Here is a 17,832-nt window from a genome sequence, read left to right as displayed (position 1 = left end):
ATAATTGTGAGAGTCTATCTCAGGAAGGTCTGGTGCAGGAAACTAAACACCTTCATATACAGTATGATTACAGAATTGCCTTGCAGTAAGAAAAATACAGACATCAATTAACATGAAAGCTTCAAAACTGCAAAATAAAAGATAATCAAAAGAAAGAAAATCTAAGACAATAAAATGAAAAAGAACAAAAAAATGAAAATACTGTTTAAATTGCTTTTTGTGAAACCTAATTATTTATCAGCAAAAAAATGCCCTAATCCTAACCATCATTAAGCTTTTCATGCTGCAATATTTTTAACCCATTTTATCTGCATAATTTCTCTTCTTCTTCAACAGCGACTTCCTTTATTGTCTAATTTTAAGTAAACAAATTGGCTACACAGCAATATACTGGAAAGACGAAAGCAGGTGTCTTTCTTTTTAAAATGTTACATTGTTTTAAGACAGGGCTCCGGTCCTTGAGAGCCGTATTCCAGTCGGGTTTTCAGGATTTCCCCAATGAATATGCATTGAAAGCAGTGCATGCAAATAGATCTCATGCATATTCATTGGGGAAATCCTGAAACCCCGACTGGAATATGGCTTTCGAGGAACGGAGTTCCCTACCCCTGTTCTAAGAAAAGGATCTATGCTAAAAATGAATCTCTTTTTTTCATATATTAGATGTAAACAGAAGCACATGAAGTATCTTGGATTTCCTACCTTTGTCTCTCGGCCCATCATATATTCAAACAGCACTTTTCGCAAGTATTCAAATTCAGTGGGTTCACCAAAGGCAGATACAGAGACATCGGTATGCCGATGATTTCCATCAGCTAAAGAAAAAGTGATTAATTTGTTAAATAAGATCAATGCTCCCACTTACTCAGGCTAATTAACAGTATATAACATCCCAAGAGAAAGAGTGAGACAACTTAAAAGAAGTAATCTTCACATGTCATAAGGGGTGAAATATTAAGAGAGTCTAATAATCCAACAGCAACCTCCAGTGGTCAAACGTAAGAGTTTAAGTTAGTCCAAGTTCTGCAAGGAGCTATGGTTTGCAGGTCCTAGTTGATGACTACTGCTGAGATGGCCAGGAGGAGAGTGTGGTGCAGTGGTTAGAGCTACAGCCTCAGCATCCTGAGGTTGTGGGTTCAAACCCTGCGCTGTACCTGTGACCCTAGGCAAGTCACTTAATCCTCCACTGCCCCAGGTACATTAGATAAACTGTGAGCCTGTGGGGACAGATAAGGAAAATGTTTGCTGTACCTGTTTGTAAACCGCTTTGAGTGTGGTTGTATAACTACAAAAAGGCAGTATACAAGTCCCAAAGGGGATGTAAGAATAAGCAGAAAAGCCCTGGGCAGTTGCAAAGTATGCTCATTTGGGTTTTAGATTTAATTTCTTTTCTTTCCAAACTCAAAACCAAGGCAAGCTACAACCCAAAAAAGAGCACAAAATTCCTGGCTGACATAACTTCTAAAAAACCTAATTAAAACCTCTGGAGAGATGAGCTACATTAAGTCCTGAAAAGCAGCATGCTGTTCCCAAACAACATACGTATCACCTGTAAATTAAGAATAATCTACTAGGAAATCCACTAGTAGGAAAGGACAAATGCTTCTTGTACATATAATGGGTAATTTTATAACATGACACATAGTTTAAAAGAGTAAGTAGGTGTCTAAATAGTATTTTATATAAACAACTTGCCTACTTGTCTTCATAAAATATTATCAGAAATCACACTTGTTTTAATATTTTCACCTGCTCAATTGCAGGTGGAGCCATTTAAGCTGGTGGATATTTTATATGAGGCAATTTATGCACAATTATGACCATATACATGTGCCTGTATAGTCTTTAAAAAATTTTACATGGACTATTTGTTCCTTTGATGTCTTTATCTCTAAACACCATGAGATCTTCAGGCACAAGAACAACTTATATGTATAAGCTCTCTTTCCATCATTAAGAGGAATCAAGTCCATTAGTAAAATTTCACACTCCTTTCCATACTTACTAACTGTGATATGGAATGGACTACCTCCTCAAATTAGATTGTGTTTATCTCTTCAGATCTTTCGCAAAACCTTAAAAACCATTATGTTTCATCGCTTTTTAGGCTAGAGTGCCAATGAATGTTAATAGATCTTTCTTTGTGATCTAATTATGTAAACCAAATCGAGCTCCTATTTTTAGATGATTCGGTATATAAGAATTAGATTAGATTATGAAATTACCTTCTGCACATGGAAGAGACCTTGTCATTTACAAAATTTTCCCTTGATATAGCATGTGGCAGAATTGCGATATACATGTATATTTTATATGGTATACAAGTATATGCGTGGAGGGGCATAATCAAAAAAACTGTCTAAGTCCTTTTTTGGCCTAAGTCCTTAAACATTCAAAGCAGAAGCAGGGAAAGTGTCCATAACCAAAACAAACGTCCTTGTTTTGATTATGGCCTGCCTCTACTAAACGCCCAGATCACCACTACGTCTACAAGTACACCCCCACCATGTCTACACTTTCTGGCCATAATGAACCAAAAAACCGCCTAAGACCCAAACGTCCAACAGAAGGGCTTTTAGGTGAAGGAGGAGCCAGTCCTTCGCCTAAAAGCTGGATTCTGTAACCGATGTCTGTCAAAAACATCACTGGTTACAGAATCCCCCCCCCAATGATCCAGGCAGGAGGGTGCCCAAGCCCTCCTGCCATGTCGAACCGCGAACCCCTCTCCTCCCCCCGACATCGGGGCAAGAGGGAGCCCAAGCCCTCTTGCACCGCGGCAGCCGCGGCACCCCCGACAATATCGGGGCAAGAGGGAGCCCAAGCCTTCTTGCCCCGGCGATCGTGCCCCCCCCGACTCGATATGGCCTCCTGTGGGCGGGGTTTCTGCCGCCTTGGTCAATCCGGCCCCATTCTGGACCCGGCTGGCCTGTTGGATGGGCAGACTTGGCACCCATCCGTCTGGCCAACGTGAAAGGTACGGGGAAGGGGGGTGGGGGGGTCGTGGGGTCGGCCGGGGGGGTCACGGGTCTGCGGGGGGGACGATCGGAGGTTCTGGGGGGACCTGTCATTGGGGGGAGCGGGGTTGTGTCGAGGGCAGGAGGGCCTGGGTCCCTCCTGCCTGTATTGTAGTGGGGGGTGAGGGGTAAGGGATCGCCAGGGCCAGGAGGGCTTGGGCTCCCTCCTGGCCCAATCCAGTCGGGGGGGGGGTTGCCGGGGCCAGGAGAGCTTGGGCTCTCTCCTGGCCCGTTGCTGTTGGAGGGGGGGTTGCCAGGGCCAGGAGGGCTTGGGCTCCCTCCTGGCCTGCTCGTACTCGGCCGGGGGGGGGGGGGGCACGATTGTCGGGGCAAGAGGGCTTGGGCTCCCTCTTGCCCCAATGTTGTGTGTGTGTGTGGGGGTGATGCATCGCGGCAGGAGAGATGCCTCATCTCCCCTACCGCAATGCCATTACTCCTCTACCTGAATTGCCGCGACCCGCGACAGGAGAGATAGGGCATCTCTCCTGCTGCGGGTCGCGGCAGTTCGGGTAGAGGAGTGTTGGCATCGCGGTAGGGGAGATGAGGCACCTCTCCTGCTGCGATGCTTGCGGTGGAGGGGTAGGCAGGTTGCTGGGGCCGCTGAGCTGATCGCAGCAGCCACAATCAGCTCAGCGACCCCTTTTTCGGCACTTAGACCTGGTTTAACTTCGTCTAAGTCAAAAAGGTCTAAGTGCCGACTAGGCAACCTGCCTACGGTTTTGGTTATACCTGTTGTATGCCTAGGTATAGGTCGGCCCACCTCCCGCCCACTGCCCGCCCTTTCCCCTCCTCTAAACATGCCTCTTTTCTCTCTGTGCGTTTAGAGGCAGGGGAAGGCCTAAGCTGTTTTTAGATACGTCTAAAAACCAGCTTTAGTTATGGGTACTTGGACGATCAGGCTTTTTGATCGTCCAAGTAGCCATTTAGGACACTTTTTAGATGTTTGTTTGTTTTTTTATTATGAACCCCATAGTGTATAAGCACAAAATTATATCTGCTTCAGAGCATTTAAATGCTACAGAGGCTAGTTCTGGGAATCTGTTTTATAAAAGCACATATGTGCTTTTATAAAACAGACTACATACAGAGGCATCCTGTTATAAAATCAGCAAGAAACTCATTAGGAGTTACAGTAGCCATGAGTTTTTGGCAAAAGCAGTAGGTTGAGCTGCAACCAAAGAGATGACCTGGCTATATCTAAACAAATATGTTATTTTGCTTAGAAATACATAAACAGTGTCATATTTGTAACTTGCATTTAACTTTGGACATGCGGGATATAAATGTTTTTAAATAAAATAAAAATAAATAAAACAGAATAGAATAGATAAAATAGAATACCAATGTTGAGCAAATCACAAAGTAAGGCAGTGGTCTTTGCTAATTTTTAAGTCAGGGCCATTTTGGATCCAAATGAGCTGAAGGTCAGCCACCAAATATATTCTCCTCCAGGGTCACAACAGTGTATGTCAATGACATACACCCCACCAGCACAGCTTTCAAACTTTTTATTGTGTGTATATATGCATATCAGGCTGGATCCTGTAAACGGCGCTGTTATTGGTGACGTCATCGCATCGACTTCAGGTGCCTTCCAGCCAGAGCACTACATTTAGGGCTCCTTTTACGAAGGTGCGTTAGGGCCTTAATGAGCGGAATAGCACGCGCTAAAATGCTGCAAGCGCTAGCTGCTACCGCCTCCACTTGAGCGGGCGGTAGTTTTTCAGCTAGCACACGCGTTAAAAACGCTAGGGCACCTTCATAAAAGGAGCCCTTAGTGTGCCGCCGGCCGGAAAAGTTTGCGGGACACTGATCTAAGTGAATTGTGTCTACACTCCTACTACCAACATTAACCATGACTCCATTTTTTTAACATTGTAATTGATTTTTAATTGGTGCAGTCAATTAATGTGCCAATTGAACCAATTAAAACAATTAGGTGGTGTTAGGGCAGCATAGGCCTAAATTAATCATTTTAATTAGTTAATTCGGCACAGTAATTTACTCTTACCGTTTAAAAAACAATTAAAACAGCATTAAAAAAATAGTGGCCTGATTAACTAACAGCGTGTTTTGAGAATTTGCTTCATTATGCTTATACATGCTTATAGATGTTTTATATAGATGGCCGTATATTTCATGTTGTACTTTGACAACTATCTTATCAATGTGACATTTAAACATTTTTACAACCTTATGCCTTTTTATGATCCTTTTTTGTTTTTTACAAATGTTTGGTTTTACCCCCTTTTACAAAACTGCGCAGGTGTTTTTTTAATGCCAGCCAGCATGCTGAATGGTCTGCGTTGCTCCGATGCTCATACGAACTCTATAAGCATCAAGGCAGCACGGAGCATTCAGTGTGACGATCCGTGCTATAAACCACTTGTGAGGTTTTGTAAAAGGGGGGGTTATTTATTTATTGGTCCTTTTTTAAAATCTATTTTATTTTCTGTATGTAATACCAGCATTACTACTATGATTACATACACTGGAGTTTGTTTTAAAGACATTATTGATGTTTGTCATCACTTATATTTTGTTCATATTAGTAATATGCTTTGGATTAACCTTCACCAATAACACAGGTCAGCACATTATTTTCATCAGAGTTAATGTTGGACGGGTTTTGTAGTATTTTTCATGCTGATTTCAAATCTTTGTTTAGTTTTTCACTAGAAAGTCACATTTTTGTGATGAGGCTCATTATATATAGTTATAATCATTAATTAGGTGATATATCATGCGTATATAGGATAAATGTATAAGGAGAGTTAACGACAGTTGTCTTTGTTGTTTTATCCTACAGACATTATTTACAGTGATTAATATCAGTCTTTATCATGCCAAGACATTGCACTACTAATTATTCAGATAGTTTATTTATTTATTTAAAAAATTATATACCGCATAATAACTATGCTCTATGGTGCGACCTCATCTGAAGTATTGCATTCAATTCTGGTCTCCTTATCTCAAGAAAGATATAGTGGCGCTAGAAAAGGTTCAAAGAAGAACGACCAAGATGGTAAAGGGGATGGAACTCCTCTTGTATGAGGAAAGACTAAAATGTTTAGGGCTCCTCAGCTTGGAAAAGAGACGGCTGAGGGGGGACATGATTGATGTCTACAAAATCATGAGTGGAGTAGAATGGGTACAAGAAGATTGATTTTTCACTCCGTCAAAAATTAGAAAGACTAGGGAACACTCGATGAAGTTACAGGAAAATACTTTTAAAACTAATAGGAGGTAAAAAATTTTCACTCAGAGAATAGTTAAGCTCTGGAATGCATTGCCAGAGGATATGGTAAGAATGGATAGCGTAGCTGGTTTTAAGAAAGGTTTGGACAAGTTCCTGGAGGAAAAGTCCATAGTCTGTTATTGAGAAAGACATGGAGAAAGCCACTGCTTGCCCTGTATCAGTAGCATAGAATATTGCTACTCCTTGGGTTTTGGCCAGGTACTAGTGGCCTGGATTGGCCACCATGAGAACGGTCTACTGGGCTTGATGGACCATTGCTCTGACCTAGTAAGGCTATTCTTATGTTCTTACAACTGATTTATTTTGGTCACAATGAGGCTCATTTTCAAAGCACACACACAGTACCAAAGATTTCTATGGTACTTTGTGTGTCAAGTGTTCTGAAAATGAGCCTCACTGTCAGAAGAGAATGATCATTGGGAGAAGGACATCATGTTAGGGAAGATTGAAGGAACCAGGTGAAGAGGACAACCAGCAATCAGATGGCTGGACATGCAAAAAACAACCATGGGAGTGACAATGGAGGATCTTACCAGACTAGCATAAAACGGATCTCTTTTTAAATCTGTAATTCATTAAGTCGCTAGAACTCGAACACAAGTAGATGGCACCTAACTGACTTGCACACATTTCCTCTGTGCTTGTCAAACTGTACAATGTTTTATTTTTGTGTTAATTTAACCCAATTTTATAGAGAGAAACCCAATCAAGAAGTTAATTCTTCAGGTGATTAGCCTTCCCATTTTAGTAGCCTTCCTCTGGACCAACTCCATCTTTTATTATAGCTTTTTGAAGGTGCGGTCTCCAGAACTATACACAATATTCTAAATGAGGTCTCACCAGAGTCTTATACAGGGGCATCAATATCTCCTTGTTCCTACTGGCCAAACCTCTTCCTATGCACCCTAGCACCCTTCTAGATTTTGCTGTCACCTTTTCAACCTGTTTGGCCACCTTAAGATCATTACATACAATCACATCCAAGTCCCGATATTCTGTCATGCACATAAGTTCTTCATCCCCTAAACTATACCATTCCTTTGGGTTTTTGCAGCATAAATGCATGACCTTGCATTTCTTAGCATTAAATTTTAGCTGCCAAATTTCAGACCATTCTTCAAGCTTCGCTAGTCTTTCATCATGTTATTCACACCATCTGGGGAGTCTACTTTACTGCAAAATTTGGCATCATCCACAAAGTGGCAAATCTTATCCGACAGCCCTTCAGCAATCTCTCTTATAAAAATATTAAAAAGAACAGGCCCAAGAACAGAACCTTGAGGCATACCACCAGTAACATCATTTTCCTCAGAGTGATCTCCATTGACTATTGCCCTTTGTCGTCTTCCACTCAACCAGTTTCTGAACCAGCCTGTCACTTTTGGGCCCATCCCGAGGGCACTCAGTTTATTTATTAGACATCTGTGTGGAGCGGACCGCTGGGCAGGATGGACCTCTGGTCTGTCCCAGCGGAGGCACCTTCTTATGTTCTTATGTTTAACACTGTCAACGGCTTTGCTAAAATCTAAATACACCACACTACCCAATTTTCTGGTCAACCAGTCAAAGAAATTAATCAGATTTGTCTGACAAGACCTACCTCTAGTGAATCCATATTGTCTCCAGTCCTATAATCCACCAGATTCCAGAAACTGTTCTCTATTTTAAAATCGTTTCCATATCTACATGGAGAGCGTTAACATATCCACATGGAGAGTGCAGCAGGGAAGAGAGAAAGTGTAAGTGGTTGGGATTCTTATTAGGTTGCTCTAATTTGGTTTAGTGGTATGATTGTGGTGTGGTTTTTGGTGTCTGGAGGGTCCAACTAGCATTGGGAATACCCAGTGCATGTGGCCGGTACATGTTATCATAGGGTGATTCCATGATGGCACTGTATGTTCTGAGGGGTTATTTGATCTACTGTTAGGAGGGGTGGCATAGGCTTTGGTTCATCTGGTGTTGATCAATAAGTAGAGAATTGTTATGAGATACCAACACATTTTGATTAGTTCAATGTAGAAGATAGATTAGGTGTGTTGTAGATATATTTGAGTGAACTCACATTCTGAGATTAGTACCCTATAGTAGGTAAATTTGGTTAGGCACTGTAATTGCATTTTAGTAGACTCATGTTCAGAGGTTGCTTCCTTATGATTGGTTGTTTTGTGTCTGAGCGGGCACTGCGAGTGACATCAGTGTGTGTGGGGGTGGGGTGGAGCGATTCTCCCATGCTAACCCTAACTCTCTCTGCTCCTCCAATGCTTTTTGGACCGCTGCAGTCATTTGAGTGCTTCGTCGGGCAGCTCTTGGTGGATGAGAGGCTGCCCCAAAGTCCTGCCTGCTTCCCGGTGCTCTGGAAGATGGTTACCATGGGCGCTACAAGTTACATCAGCATCAGAGGGATGGAGTGATTTTCCCATGCTGGCCCCTACTCTCTCTGCTCCTGATGTTTTTTTTGGGCCGCTGCAGTCATTTGGAGGCTTCAACAGCCAGCTCCTGATGGATGAGGGGCTACTCCAATGTTGTGTCTGTTTCCCAGTGCTCTGTAAGATAGGCGTCACCTCATCCTCCAGCAAGTGATATCAGCATCAGGGGCGGGTTCCAGTTCTCCCTGATCTTCTAAAGCTTTTTGGGCTTCTGCAGTCGTTTGGGAGCTTCTACAGACAGCTCCTGGTGGGTGAGGGCTGCCCCAATGTTCTCCCTGCTTCCTAGTGTCCTGGAGGATGGTTGTTGCGGGCGCATGAGTGACATCAGCATTGGGGGGTGGAGCAATTCTCCCACACCCATCTGATTCTTTTTGGGCCATCACAGTCATTTTGGGGCTTCAATTAGCAGTTTCTGGTGGGTGAGGGGCTGTTCAAATGTCTTGCCTGCTTCCCAATGAGAGGAGGGGGGCATTCCACTGACTCTCTCCAGATGTTTTTGGAAGTGGGTTAAAAATACTTTTATTTCTAATTTCTCTGATTGCTTTGGGCCAAAGCAGGCAGAGTTGGTGAAAGGCACTTAACATAATAGGGTACTTAGGCTTAATGACCCTTTGGAATGTGATCAGAAGGAAGTGCTTTCCAAAGGATTTCAATTGTTGGGTTTTCAAAGTTTCACAAACTTTAGTTTTCTTGATAAACATGCTGAAATTGGTTCTTGAAACAAGGTAAAATAGTGAGAGAAGGCCCAAAGGAAATTAAAACAATCAGTAAATGTCCACAAAGGTCAGCACAAATATGGTTTTGGAATGTGGCTGACCAATATACAAAAAGTCAATGCTAACTGCATTACTACTAAACTGTTGTTCTTTTGGTGGGAGGAGGAAGAAGTGGTGGCAGAGGAGAAGATAAGTTTTTTTATATCTAGGGTTGCCTTATTTTATAAACAACTATTACCTGATTGAGGAAATTGAAGTATAAGCTAATTATCATAAAGAAAAATAATAAGTAAAATTCTCAACTCTCTTCTCAGTAGCCACCTCTAGATTCAGCACATTCAGCATCTTTAAACTATTACCTCACCTGGGACAAAATCCAAACTGCAAAATCCATTAAATATATACAAATATTTGATCAGCTAAATGATTATCACAGATTGTTATGCATGCTCCATCACTATTCAGAAGTGGATTCCGCAACAGTTTCCCCCAACCCCTCCCACATTTTTTTCTGTTTATTAACTCATTACTTAAATTCAATCTGCTATTATTCAAAGACAGACTTTTGTTCTTGACTTTAACAAGATTAACTACACAGAATAAGTGTTTTCCTTTCACCATCCCAAATACATTGACTCTGTTTCCTGACAGCTACTATTTTGCTTTGCAGAATAATTTCACAGTATGATTACATGAATATTAAAAAATGTGAACAAAGGGCTATTAGAATTCAGCAAGAAAGATGAGACTTCAGCAAAGAATTTCCAACAGGCCTCAAAAATCATCAATCACTGAAAACAAATATGAATTGTTAAAGAAAAAATATGATTGTTCTTCCATTGTAACTCAGTTTCTAATGCAGCAGTATTACTCTTAAAACTTAGCAACAGCTGTTTTAATTCCATGTGGAACATAAAAAAAGGTAATTCATGATACCTATAGGAGCTGAACAAAATGGAACATCAATATAGATTCTGACATGCCACATATGAGAGGGGTATATTTATTTATTTAAAAATATTTAATATACTGCAGTCAGTACTACAGACATCAGAGCAGTGAACAAAAATGATTACCGTATTTTTCGCTCCATAAGACGCACCTGACCATAAGATGCACCCTAGATTTAGAGGAGGAAAACATTCTAAACCAAATTCTCCCTGCAAGGCTCTGCACCCAACCCCACACTCCTTGCCAGGCTCTGCACTTTCTCCCCCTCTGGTGTGACAGATGCAGGCAGGCAGGCAGTCCCCCCATCCCCGAACCTAATTTTAGTTCCTCCGGCGGACCTGCCCTTTTATGGTTTGTAAAATTCAAAGCCCAATATGGAAGTATGCTAAATCGATTTATCCTGCATGCCTTGAAATAGGGCAAACACACTCCTTTGGTTGAGAACAGAGCAGTTAGTCCTAAATCAGTAAGACACCTCAGGAAAGTTATATTCGTTACTTATAATCCTGGGAACATGGAGATAAAAAGGATGTTCAATTAAGAGTGGCTCCTCTTCCCAAACACCTCCAACTCCCCCCCCCCCACTTCAAATTCATTGTTTTATGCTTTAGTATAAGCGTGGTAAGAATATTACATTTAACTAGATTTTCAGCTGTACCATCCAGTGATCTTACATTTGGATGCAGTCATCCCTGTGTTTTAACAAACTTCTTACTTTATCTTGAAAAACAAAAAGATATACTGGTAATTTAAAAATCCACACAGGGATTCGTTTCAGTTGTTCTCTCCTTTCAGACCTCACATGCTTCAAAACCCCCCTCAAAATAGCCTTTGAAAGTTGACCACCCTAAAGCAAGGGTCATGGAGAGAGCCAGTGGGTGGGGGGCAGGAATAATAATAATAATAACTTTATTTTGTATACCGCAATACCGGAAGCAGTCCATAGCGGTTTACAGAGAAAGAGACTGTACATATACAGCGAAGTTACAGAGAATGATGTCAATTACATTGGAAGGATGATTTGATTCCATTAGTGAGTTGAGAATGGTTGGGTATGGCTGGACATAGGTAGGTTAAGCAATAGGTATATCAGAGATACAACAAGGCAGGGAGGAGTTAGAGAAATTTGTCAAAGAGATAGGTTTTGATTGATTTCCTGAAGGCTTGGTAAGAGGGCATATTTGAAATGAGGGTGGTTAGGCATTTATTCCATTTGCCAGCTTGAAATGACAGTGTTCTATCTAGGAACCTCTTGTAGATGCAGCCCTTCGGGGAGGGGAAGGCAAACAGATAAGTATTACATGTGCGGGCGGTGCCTGGAAATATAAAATGGTTCGAGAGGTAGATCGGGGATGAGCCAGTTATGGTTTTGAAGCACAGGCAGACAAACTTGAAGATGACCCTTGCCTCGATTGGTAACCAGTGAAGTTTTCTGTAGAACGGGCTAACGTGGTCAGACTTTTTTAGATCATAGATGAGACATACAGCAATATTCTGTATGATTCTCAGATGTTTTATGGTTTTCTTAAAGGATCCCAGGTATATGATATTACAGTAGTCTAAGGTGCTTAAAATAAGTGACTGAACCAGTAGTCGGAAGGAGAGGAAGTCAAAATAGTGTTTGATGGTGCGTAGTTTCCATAGAGTGCAAAAACATTTTTTAATCTGGGCGTTGGTATGGTCTTCGAATGTTAGGCATCGATCCAGGGTGACTCCTAGGGGGGGGAGGTGATGACAGCTGACGCTACACACCCCTTCCACCAGCAAAAAAAAAAAAAAAAAAAGCCCCCTTGGGGAGTGAACAGCCTAGCCCAGCCGGTGTCTCTGACAAGATTTGCCACCTCCCTCCCTCCCGGACAATGGCTGTGCACACAAACCCTGGCCCCCTCTTTAAGCTGTGCTCACCTCATCCTCCAGCTCATTCCTGAAACACAGGCAGGCCACCCATTTCTTGAAGCCTTCCCAGTCGTAAGTTTAAGTCTGGTTCGGCTTAAACTTTATCACAGAGGTGCCGCACCCCCCTCCAAGTCTTAGGCTACTGGTGCTGTCTGTGGCCAGTGCCACGCCCTCCACTACCATCACCTCTTCTTCTTCCCTCATGTGCTGAGCGAGAAAGCCGCGAGGGCTAGCGTGGGCCTGGCATCGGCTGCAGAAGCCTCTCCCAACAACCGCCTGTGCGCCGGTATGAATGCCAAGTGGAGGCAGATGGAGAGAGGGAGGGGGGAGGGGTTGCGGGTCACAAGCGATGGGAATTGGGCTGGGCGTGCCTTGCCATGGGCTCTGCTGGCCAGTCAGTGCTGTTCCTCAAGGAATCTGAGAGGGCTCCTTCCCCCCGCTTCGACGACTGGAGCTGTGCCTTTTGCTCCACTCTGACGCTGAGGGGATGTATTGGGATATTCACTCTATAAGACGCACTCTTATTTCCACCCACTTTTTTTGAGGGGAAAAATGTATCTTATGGAGTGAAAAATATGGTATATCAAAAATGAGAAAGGATTAGACTAATCAAAACTCATCAACATTTGATATAAAGATTTTATAATCTTAAAAAATAATAAAAAGAATACATCAAGAAGGAAAAATTCAACAATTTGTCTACCAAAACTTCTCAGATTTGCAATCAATTACGAGAAATCTCATTTACAACTCACTCAAATTCTAAAATACATAGGAGCACTTCTGGACACACTCGTGCCTTTCTGCCATAACAGAGGCTCCACACTCTGATTCATATCTGTCAGAAGGTTTCCTCTCTTCAGGACATCACTCCCCATTTACTTTCCTTTTCTACTAATTTTACTTCAATGTATCTTTAAAAACTTTTCCCTCCCCAACTTCCCTTTTGTTCCATGTACGTCAATGTGAATCTGTCTAGTATTTTTAATATTTGATAAAATATTGCTTTTATTTACCTATTTTAATTGTTTTCTTCAATCTTTTTATATTGTACATTGTTAAAACACTTGTTTTGATAGATGGTATATCAAAAATAAAGAAACTTGAAACATGCATCTCCTAGGTCACATGGTATTTATAGTTCATGTAACTCCATTTGCCCATCTACATCTCAGAGAAACTCAGTGGACACTTTTGACCCAATGGTCACAATACAAGTATCCCAATAGTTGTGAGTAACCTCAGAGCTTCGTCAGACCCTTCGTGGTGGCTATCACCGACCAATCTTTCCAGAGGCCTTCTATTCCACCACATCAGAAAATATTGACAACAGCTGCTTCATGGAGCAACTGGTCAAGGAACTAACAAAAGGGGGAGCTATTTTTGATTTGGTCCTTAGTGGAATGCAGGACATAGTACGGGAGGCTAACTGTGTTGGGTCTGCTGATAACTGGAGTGATGTTGCTAAAGAAATCTACTGTTGCAGCATTTAATTTTCACAAGGGTGACTATGATAAAATGAGGAAAATGGTTAAAAAGAAGCTAAAATGGTCTGTGGCAAAAGTCAGAAGTGTAACCCAGGCATGGATGTTTTTAAAAATAACATTGTGGAAGCCCAGACCAGATTTATCCCATGTATTTAAAAAGGAGGAAAGAGGAGAAAATGAGAGCCGGCATGGTTTAAAGGTGTTGTGAAAGAGACTATTTTACAGCCAAGAAAACATCCTTTAAAGAATGGAAAAAGGATCCCAATGAAAAAAATAAAGAGAGACAATCCTGGGATAGACTGGAGCCATGGAGTTTCAAAGTGTTCAAAGGAATTAGAGTTCCTAGAGGCTGTAAGGGACTGCTACTTGGAACAGCTTGTCAAGGAACCAACGAGAGGGACAGCTATTCTGGATTTAATCCTCAACATGCTGAGAGGACCTGCCCAAGAAGTGGAAGTAGTGGGACCATTAGGAAACAGTGATCACAACATGATCCAATTCAAAGTGGAAATAGGTATGCCAAAGGGGAGGAGAACCATCATTGCAACAACGTTCAATTTCAGGAAAGGTAACTATGATGCCATGAGACAAATGGTAAAGAGAAAACTCAGGGACAGTTCCAGAAAGGCACAGACGGTGAAGCAAGCCTGGACCTTATTCAAGGACACGGTAAACGAAGCGCAAAACCAGTATATACCCAGATTTAGAAAAGGGTGCAGAAAGAATCGAGCAAAAGACCCAGCATGGTTAACCAATGAAGTTAAGAAGGTAATAGGAGACAGGATAAAACCGAGGAAAATTGGATAGAACTCAGGAAGCATCAAAAAGAATGTCACCACGTAGTCAGAACAGCAAAGAAAGAGTATGAAGAGAGACTTACTAAGGAGGCACGGAATTTTAAACCATTCTTTCGATATGTGAAAGGAAAACAAACGGCGAGGGAGGAGGTGGGACCCCTGGATGAGGGAAACAGGAAGGGAGTGGTAATGGAGGAAAAGGAGGTGGCGGACAGATTAAATACATTCTTCTCGTTGGTCTTCAGAAAAGAGGACACATCCAATGTGCCGGAACCGGAAAAATTCTCCAAGGGGGATCAAAAGGAAAAATTATCGTGCATGGAGGTAAGCCTCGAAGACGTACTCAAACAGATAGACAGACTAAAAACTGACAAATCTTCGGGCCCAGACAGAATCCACCCGAGAATACTAAGAGAGCTTTGAGATGAAATAGCGGAGTTACTACAGCAGATTTGCAACCTATCCTTGAAAACAGGGGTAATCCCGGAAGACTGGAAGATAGTGAATGTTGCACCTATCTTCAAGAAAGGATCCAGAGGTGACCCAGGGAATTATAGACCGATCAGCTTAACCTCAGTTCTGGGGAAGATGGCCAAATCATTAATCAAGGACAGTATCAATGAGCATATAGAAAGAAATAAGCTGATGAGAGCAAGCCAGCATGGTTTCTGTAATGGAAGATCATGCCAAATGAACCTACTGTACTTCTTTGAGGGGATAAGCGAACAATTGGACAAAGGTGACCCCCACAGAATAGTATACCTGGAATTCCAGAAAGCCTTCGACAAACCTCACGAGCGCCTACTAAGGAAACTGTAGAATCACAGGGTCGAAGGGGACATACACAGATGGATCAGAAACTGGCTGGCAGACAGGAAACAGAGGGTAGGAGTAAAGGGACACTATTCTGACTGGAAAGGAGTCATGAGTGGCGTCCCGAAAGGGTCAGTGCTGGGACCACTGCTGTTCAATATATTTATTAATGACCTGGACACAGGGATGAAGTGTGAAGTTATAAAATTTGCGGATGACACAAAACTCTCTGGAACAGTTAGATCTGTTGAGGAATGTAAAGAACTTCAAAGGGACCTGAAGAAACTGAGTGAGTGGGCAAATAAATGGCAGATGAGCTTCAATGTAGAGAAACGTAAAGTCATGCACATAGGGAAAGGAAACCCGATGTACAAATACACGATGGGGGGATGATATTGGGGGAAGGCAACCTAGAAAAGGACTTGGGGGTTTTGGTGGATAAAACAATGAAACCAGCGGCACAATGCACAGCGGCCTCAAAAAAGGCGAACAGAATGTTGGCCATTATCAAAAAAGGTATCACTACCAGAACCAAAGAGGTTATCCTCCCACTGTAGAGGGCAATGGTGCGACCGCATCTGGAGTACTGCATTCAATACTGGTCGCCGTACCTTAAGAAGGATATGGTGACACTCAAGAGGGTCCAGAGAAGAGCAACAAAAATGATAAAGGGCATGGAGAACCTTCCATATGCTGAGAGGCTGGAGAAGCTGGGGCTCTTTTCCCTGGAAAAGCAGAAACTTTGAGGGGATAAGATAGAAACTTACAAGATTATGAAGGGTATAGAGAAAGTAGAGAGGGACAGATTCTTCAGACTGGCGGAGGCAACAAAAACTAGAGAGCACTCAAAAAAATTGAAGGGAGACAGATTCAGAACAAATGCTAGGAAGTTCTTCTTTACTCAGAGGTTGGTGGACACCTGGAATTCGCTTCCAGAAGAGGTGGTAGAGCAGAGTACGATTTTGGGTTTCAAAATGGGATTGGACGAGTTCCTGAAGGAAAAGGGGATTGAAGGGTACAATTAGAGGGTTACTATACAGTACAAAATGCTTTAGAGCATTAGATCACTTAAAGGTCATTGATAATAATAATAATAATAATTTTCTGGGGGGCGGGAGCGGACTGCTGGGCATGATGGACCTGTGGTCTGACTCGGCAGAGGCGATACTTATGTTCTTAATCACTTGCAAGTTAGATGCAAAACAATGATAAAGAAAGCTAAAAAAGAATATTAAGAATAATTTTCCAAAGACGCAAAAACTCATAGTAACAATTTTTTTTAGGTACATCAAAAGCAGAAAACCTGGGAGGGAATCCGTGGGCCATTGGATGATCAAGGAGTAAAAGGTGCGCTCAGGGAGGATAAGGCCATAGTGGAAAGACTGAATGAAATCTTTGCTTCGGTTTTTATGGAAGAAGGATGTAAGAAATCTACCTGAACCAGAAATGATTTTCAAGGGTGATGAGGCAGAGGAACTGAAAGAAATCTCAATGAATCTGGAAGACTTACTGAGCCAAACTGACAAGTTAAAGAGTGAAAAATCATCTGGACCAGATGGTATACATCTCAGGGTACTGAAAGAACTCAAACGTGAAATTACTAATCTGTTGTTAGTGATCTGGGATTCCAGGGGAGATCCGGGGAATTACAGACCTGTAAAGCCTCACCTCAGTGCCAGGAAACATGTAGACAAACATGATTTAATGAGACAGAGTCAGGATGGGTTCAGTCGAGGGAGGTTTTGCCTCACCAATTTGCTTGACTTCTTTGATGGTGTGAATAAACATATGGATAAAGGTGAGCCAGAGGATGTAGTGTGTCTAGATTTCCAAAAAGCTTTTGACAAAGTTCCTCATGAGAATATCCTGAGAAAATTAAGGATAGGAGATGATGTTAAATTGTGGATTAAGAAATGGTTATTGGAGATTCCGGAACTTGAGAGTGCTACAGATGGGCATGTGATTAATGAGCTCCTCACATCCAGGCTGTATTTGAAAGATTATTTCAGCTCACTGAAGAAATTATCAGCTTTCCTAATGGCTAATGTGAAGCAGGCAAGCCTTGAAACAGCTTTTACTGGAGGAGCAAAATCAAAGAGACAGAAACAAAGAACAGCTGACTCCATCAAAGATTAAACTTCCTACAAGAGAATCAGAAAATGATGAGAGGCTTGATGAATTAAGACAGATTCATTTGTTGTTGCATGGAAATTCTCAGAAATTGTCTGAATTGAGAGATGAAGTTTATAATTTAACCAAGCAGCTGGAAATATGAAATAAATGCTTAGAGAAGGTGGAGCAGCGAATGGAAAAAGTGGAACAAGAGCAGACTCAATATAAAAAAGATCATATGGAGATACAAAACTTTTCTAAAAGGATGGAAGATATGGAGAATAAATCTAGAAAATGCAATGTAAGAGTTCTAGGTTTATTGGAGGGGGGCAGAGGGAAATGATCCAGTATCATTTCT

General features: G+C 41.9%; 1 protein-coding gene across 4 annotated transcripts in view; it reads right to left on the bottom strand.

Moving 5' to 3' along the window:
- The window catches only part of GOLGA4 (golgin A4), a 318,629-nt gene that overhangs the window by 14,353 nt on the left and 286,444 nt on the right, over positions 1-17,832 (bottom strand). For all 4 annotated transcript variants that reach the window (XM_033930557.1, XM_033930553.1, XM_033930556.1 and 1 more), the window contains exon 22: positions 703-815. In XM_033930557.1, coding sequence (XP_033786448.1) covers positions 703-815 — 113 coding nt within the window. The remainder of the gene's footprint in view (positions 1-702; positions 816-17,832) is intronic.

Source organism: Geotrypetes seraphini, chromosome 2 (genome assembly GCF_902459505.1).
Source record: "Geotrypetes seraphini chromosome 2, aGeoSer1.1, whole genome shotgun sequence".
NCBI classification, from domain to species: Eukaryota; Metazoa; Chordata; class Amphibia; order Gymnophiona; family Dermophiidae; genus Geotrypetes; species Geotrypetes seraphini.
The sequence above is the reverse complement of the archived record's forward strand: the minus strand, read 5'-3'. Positions and strand labels throughout refer to the sequence as shown.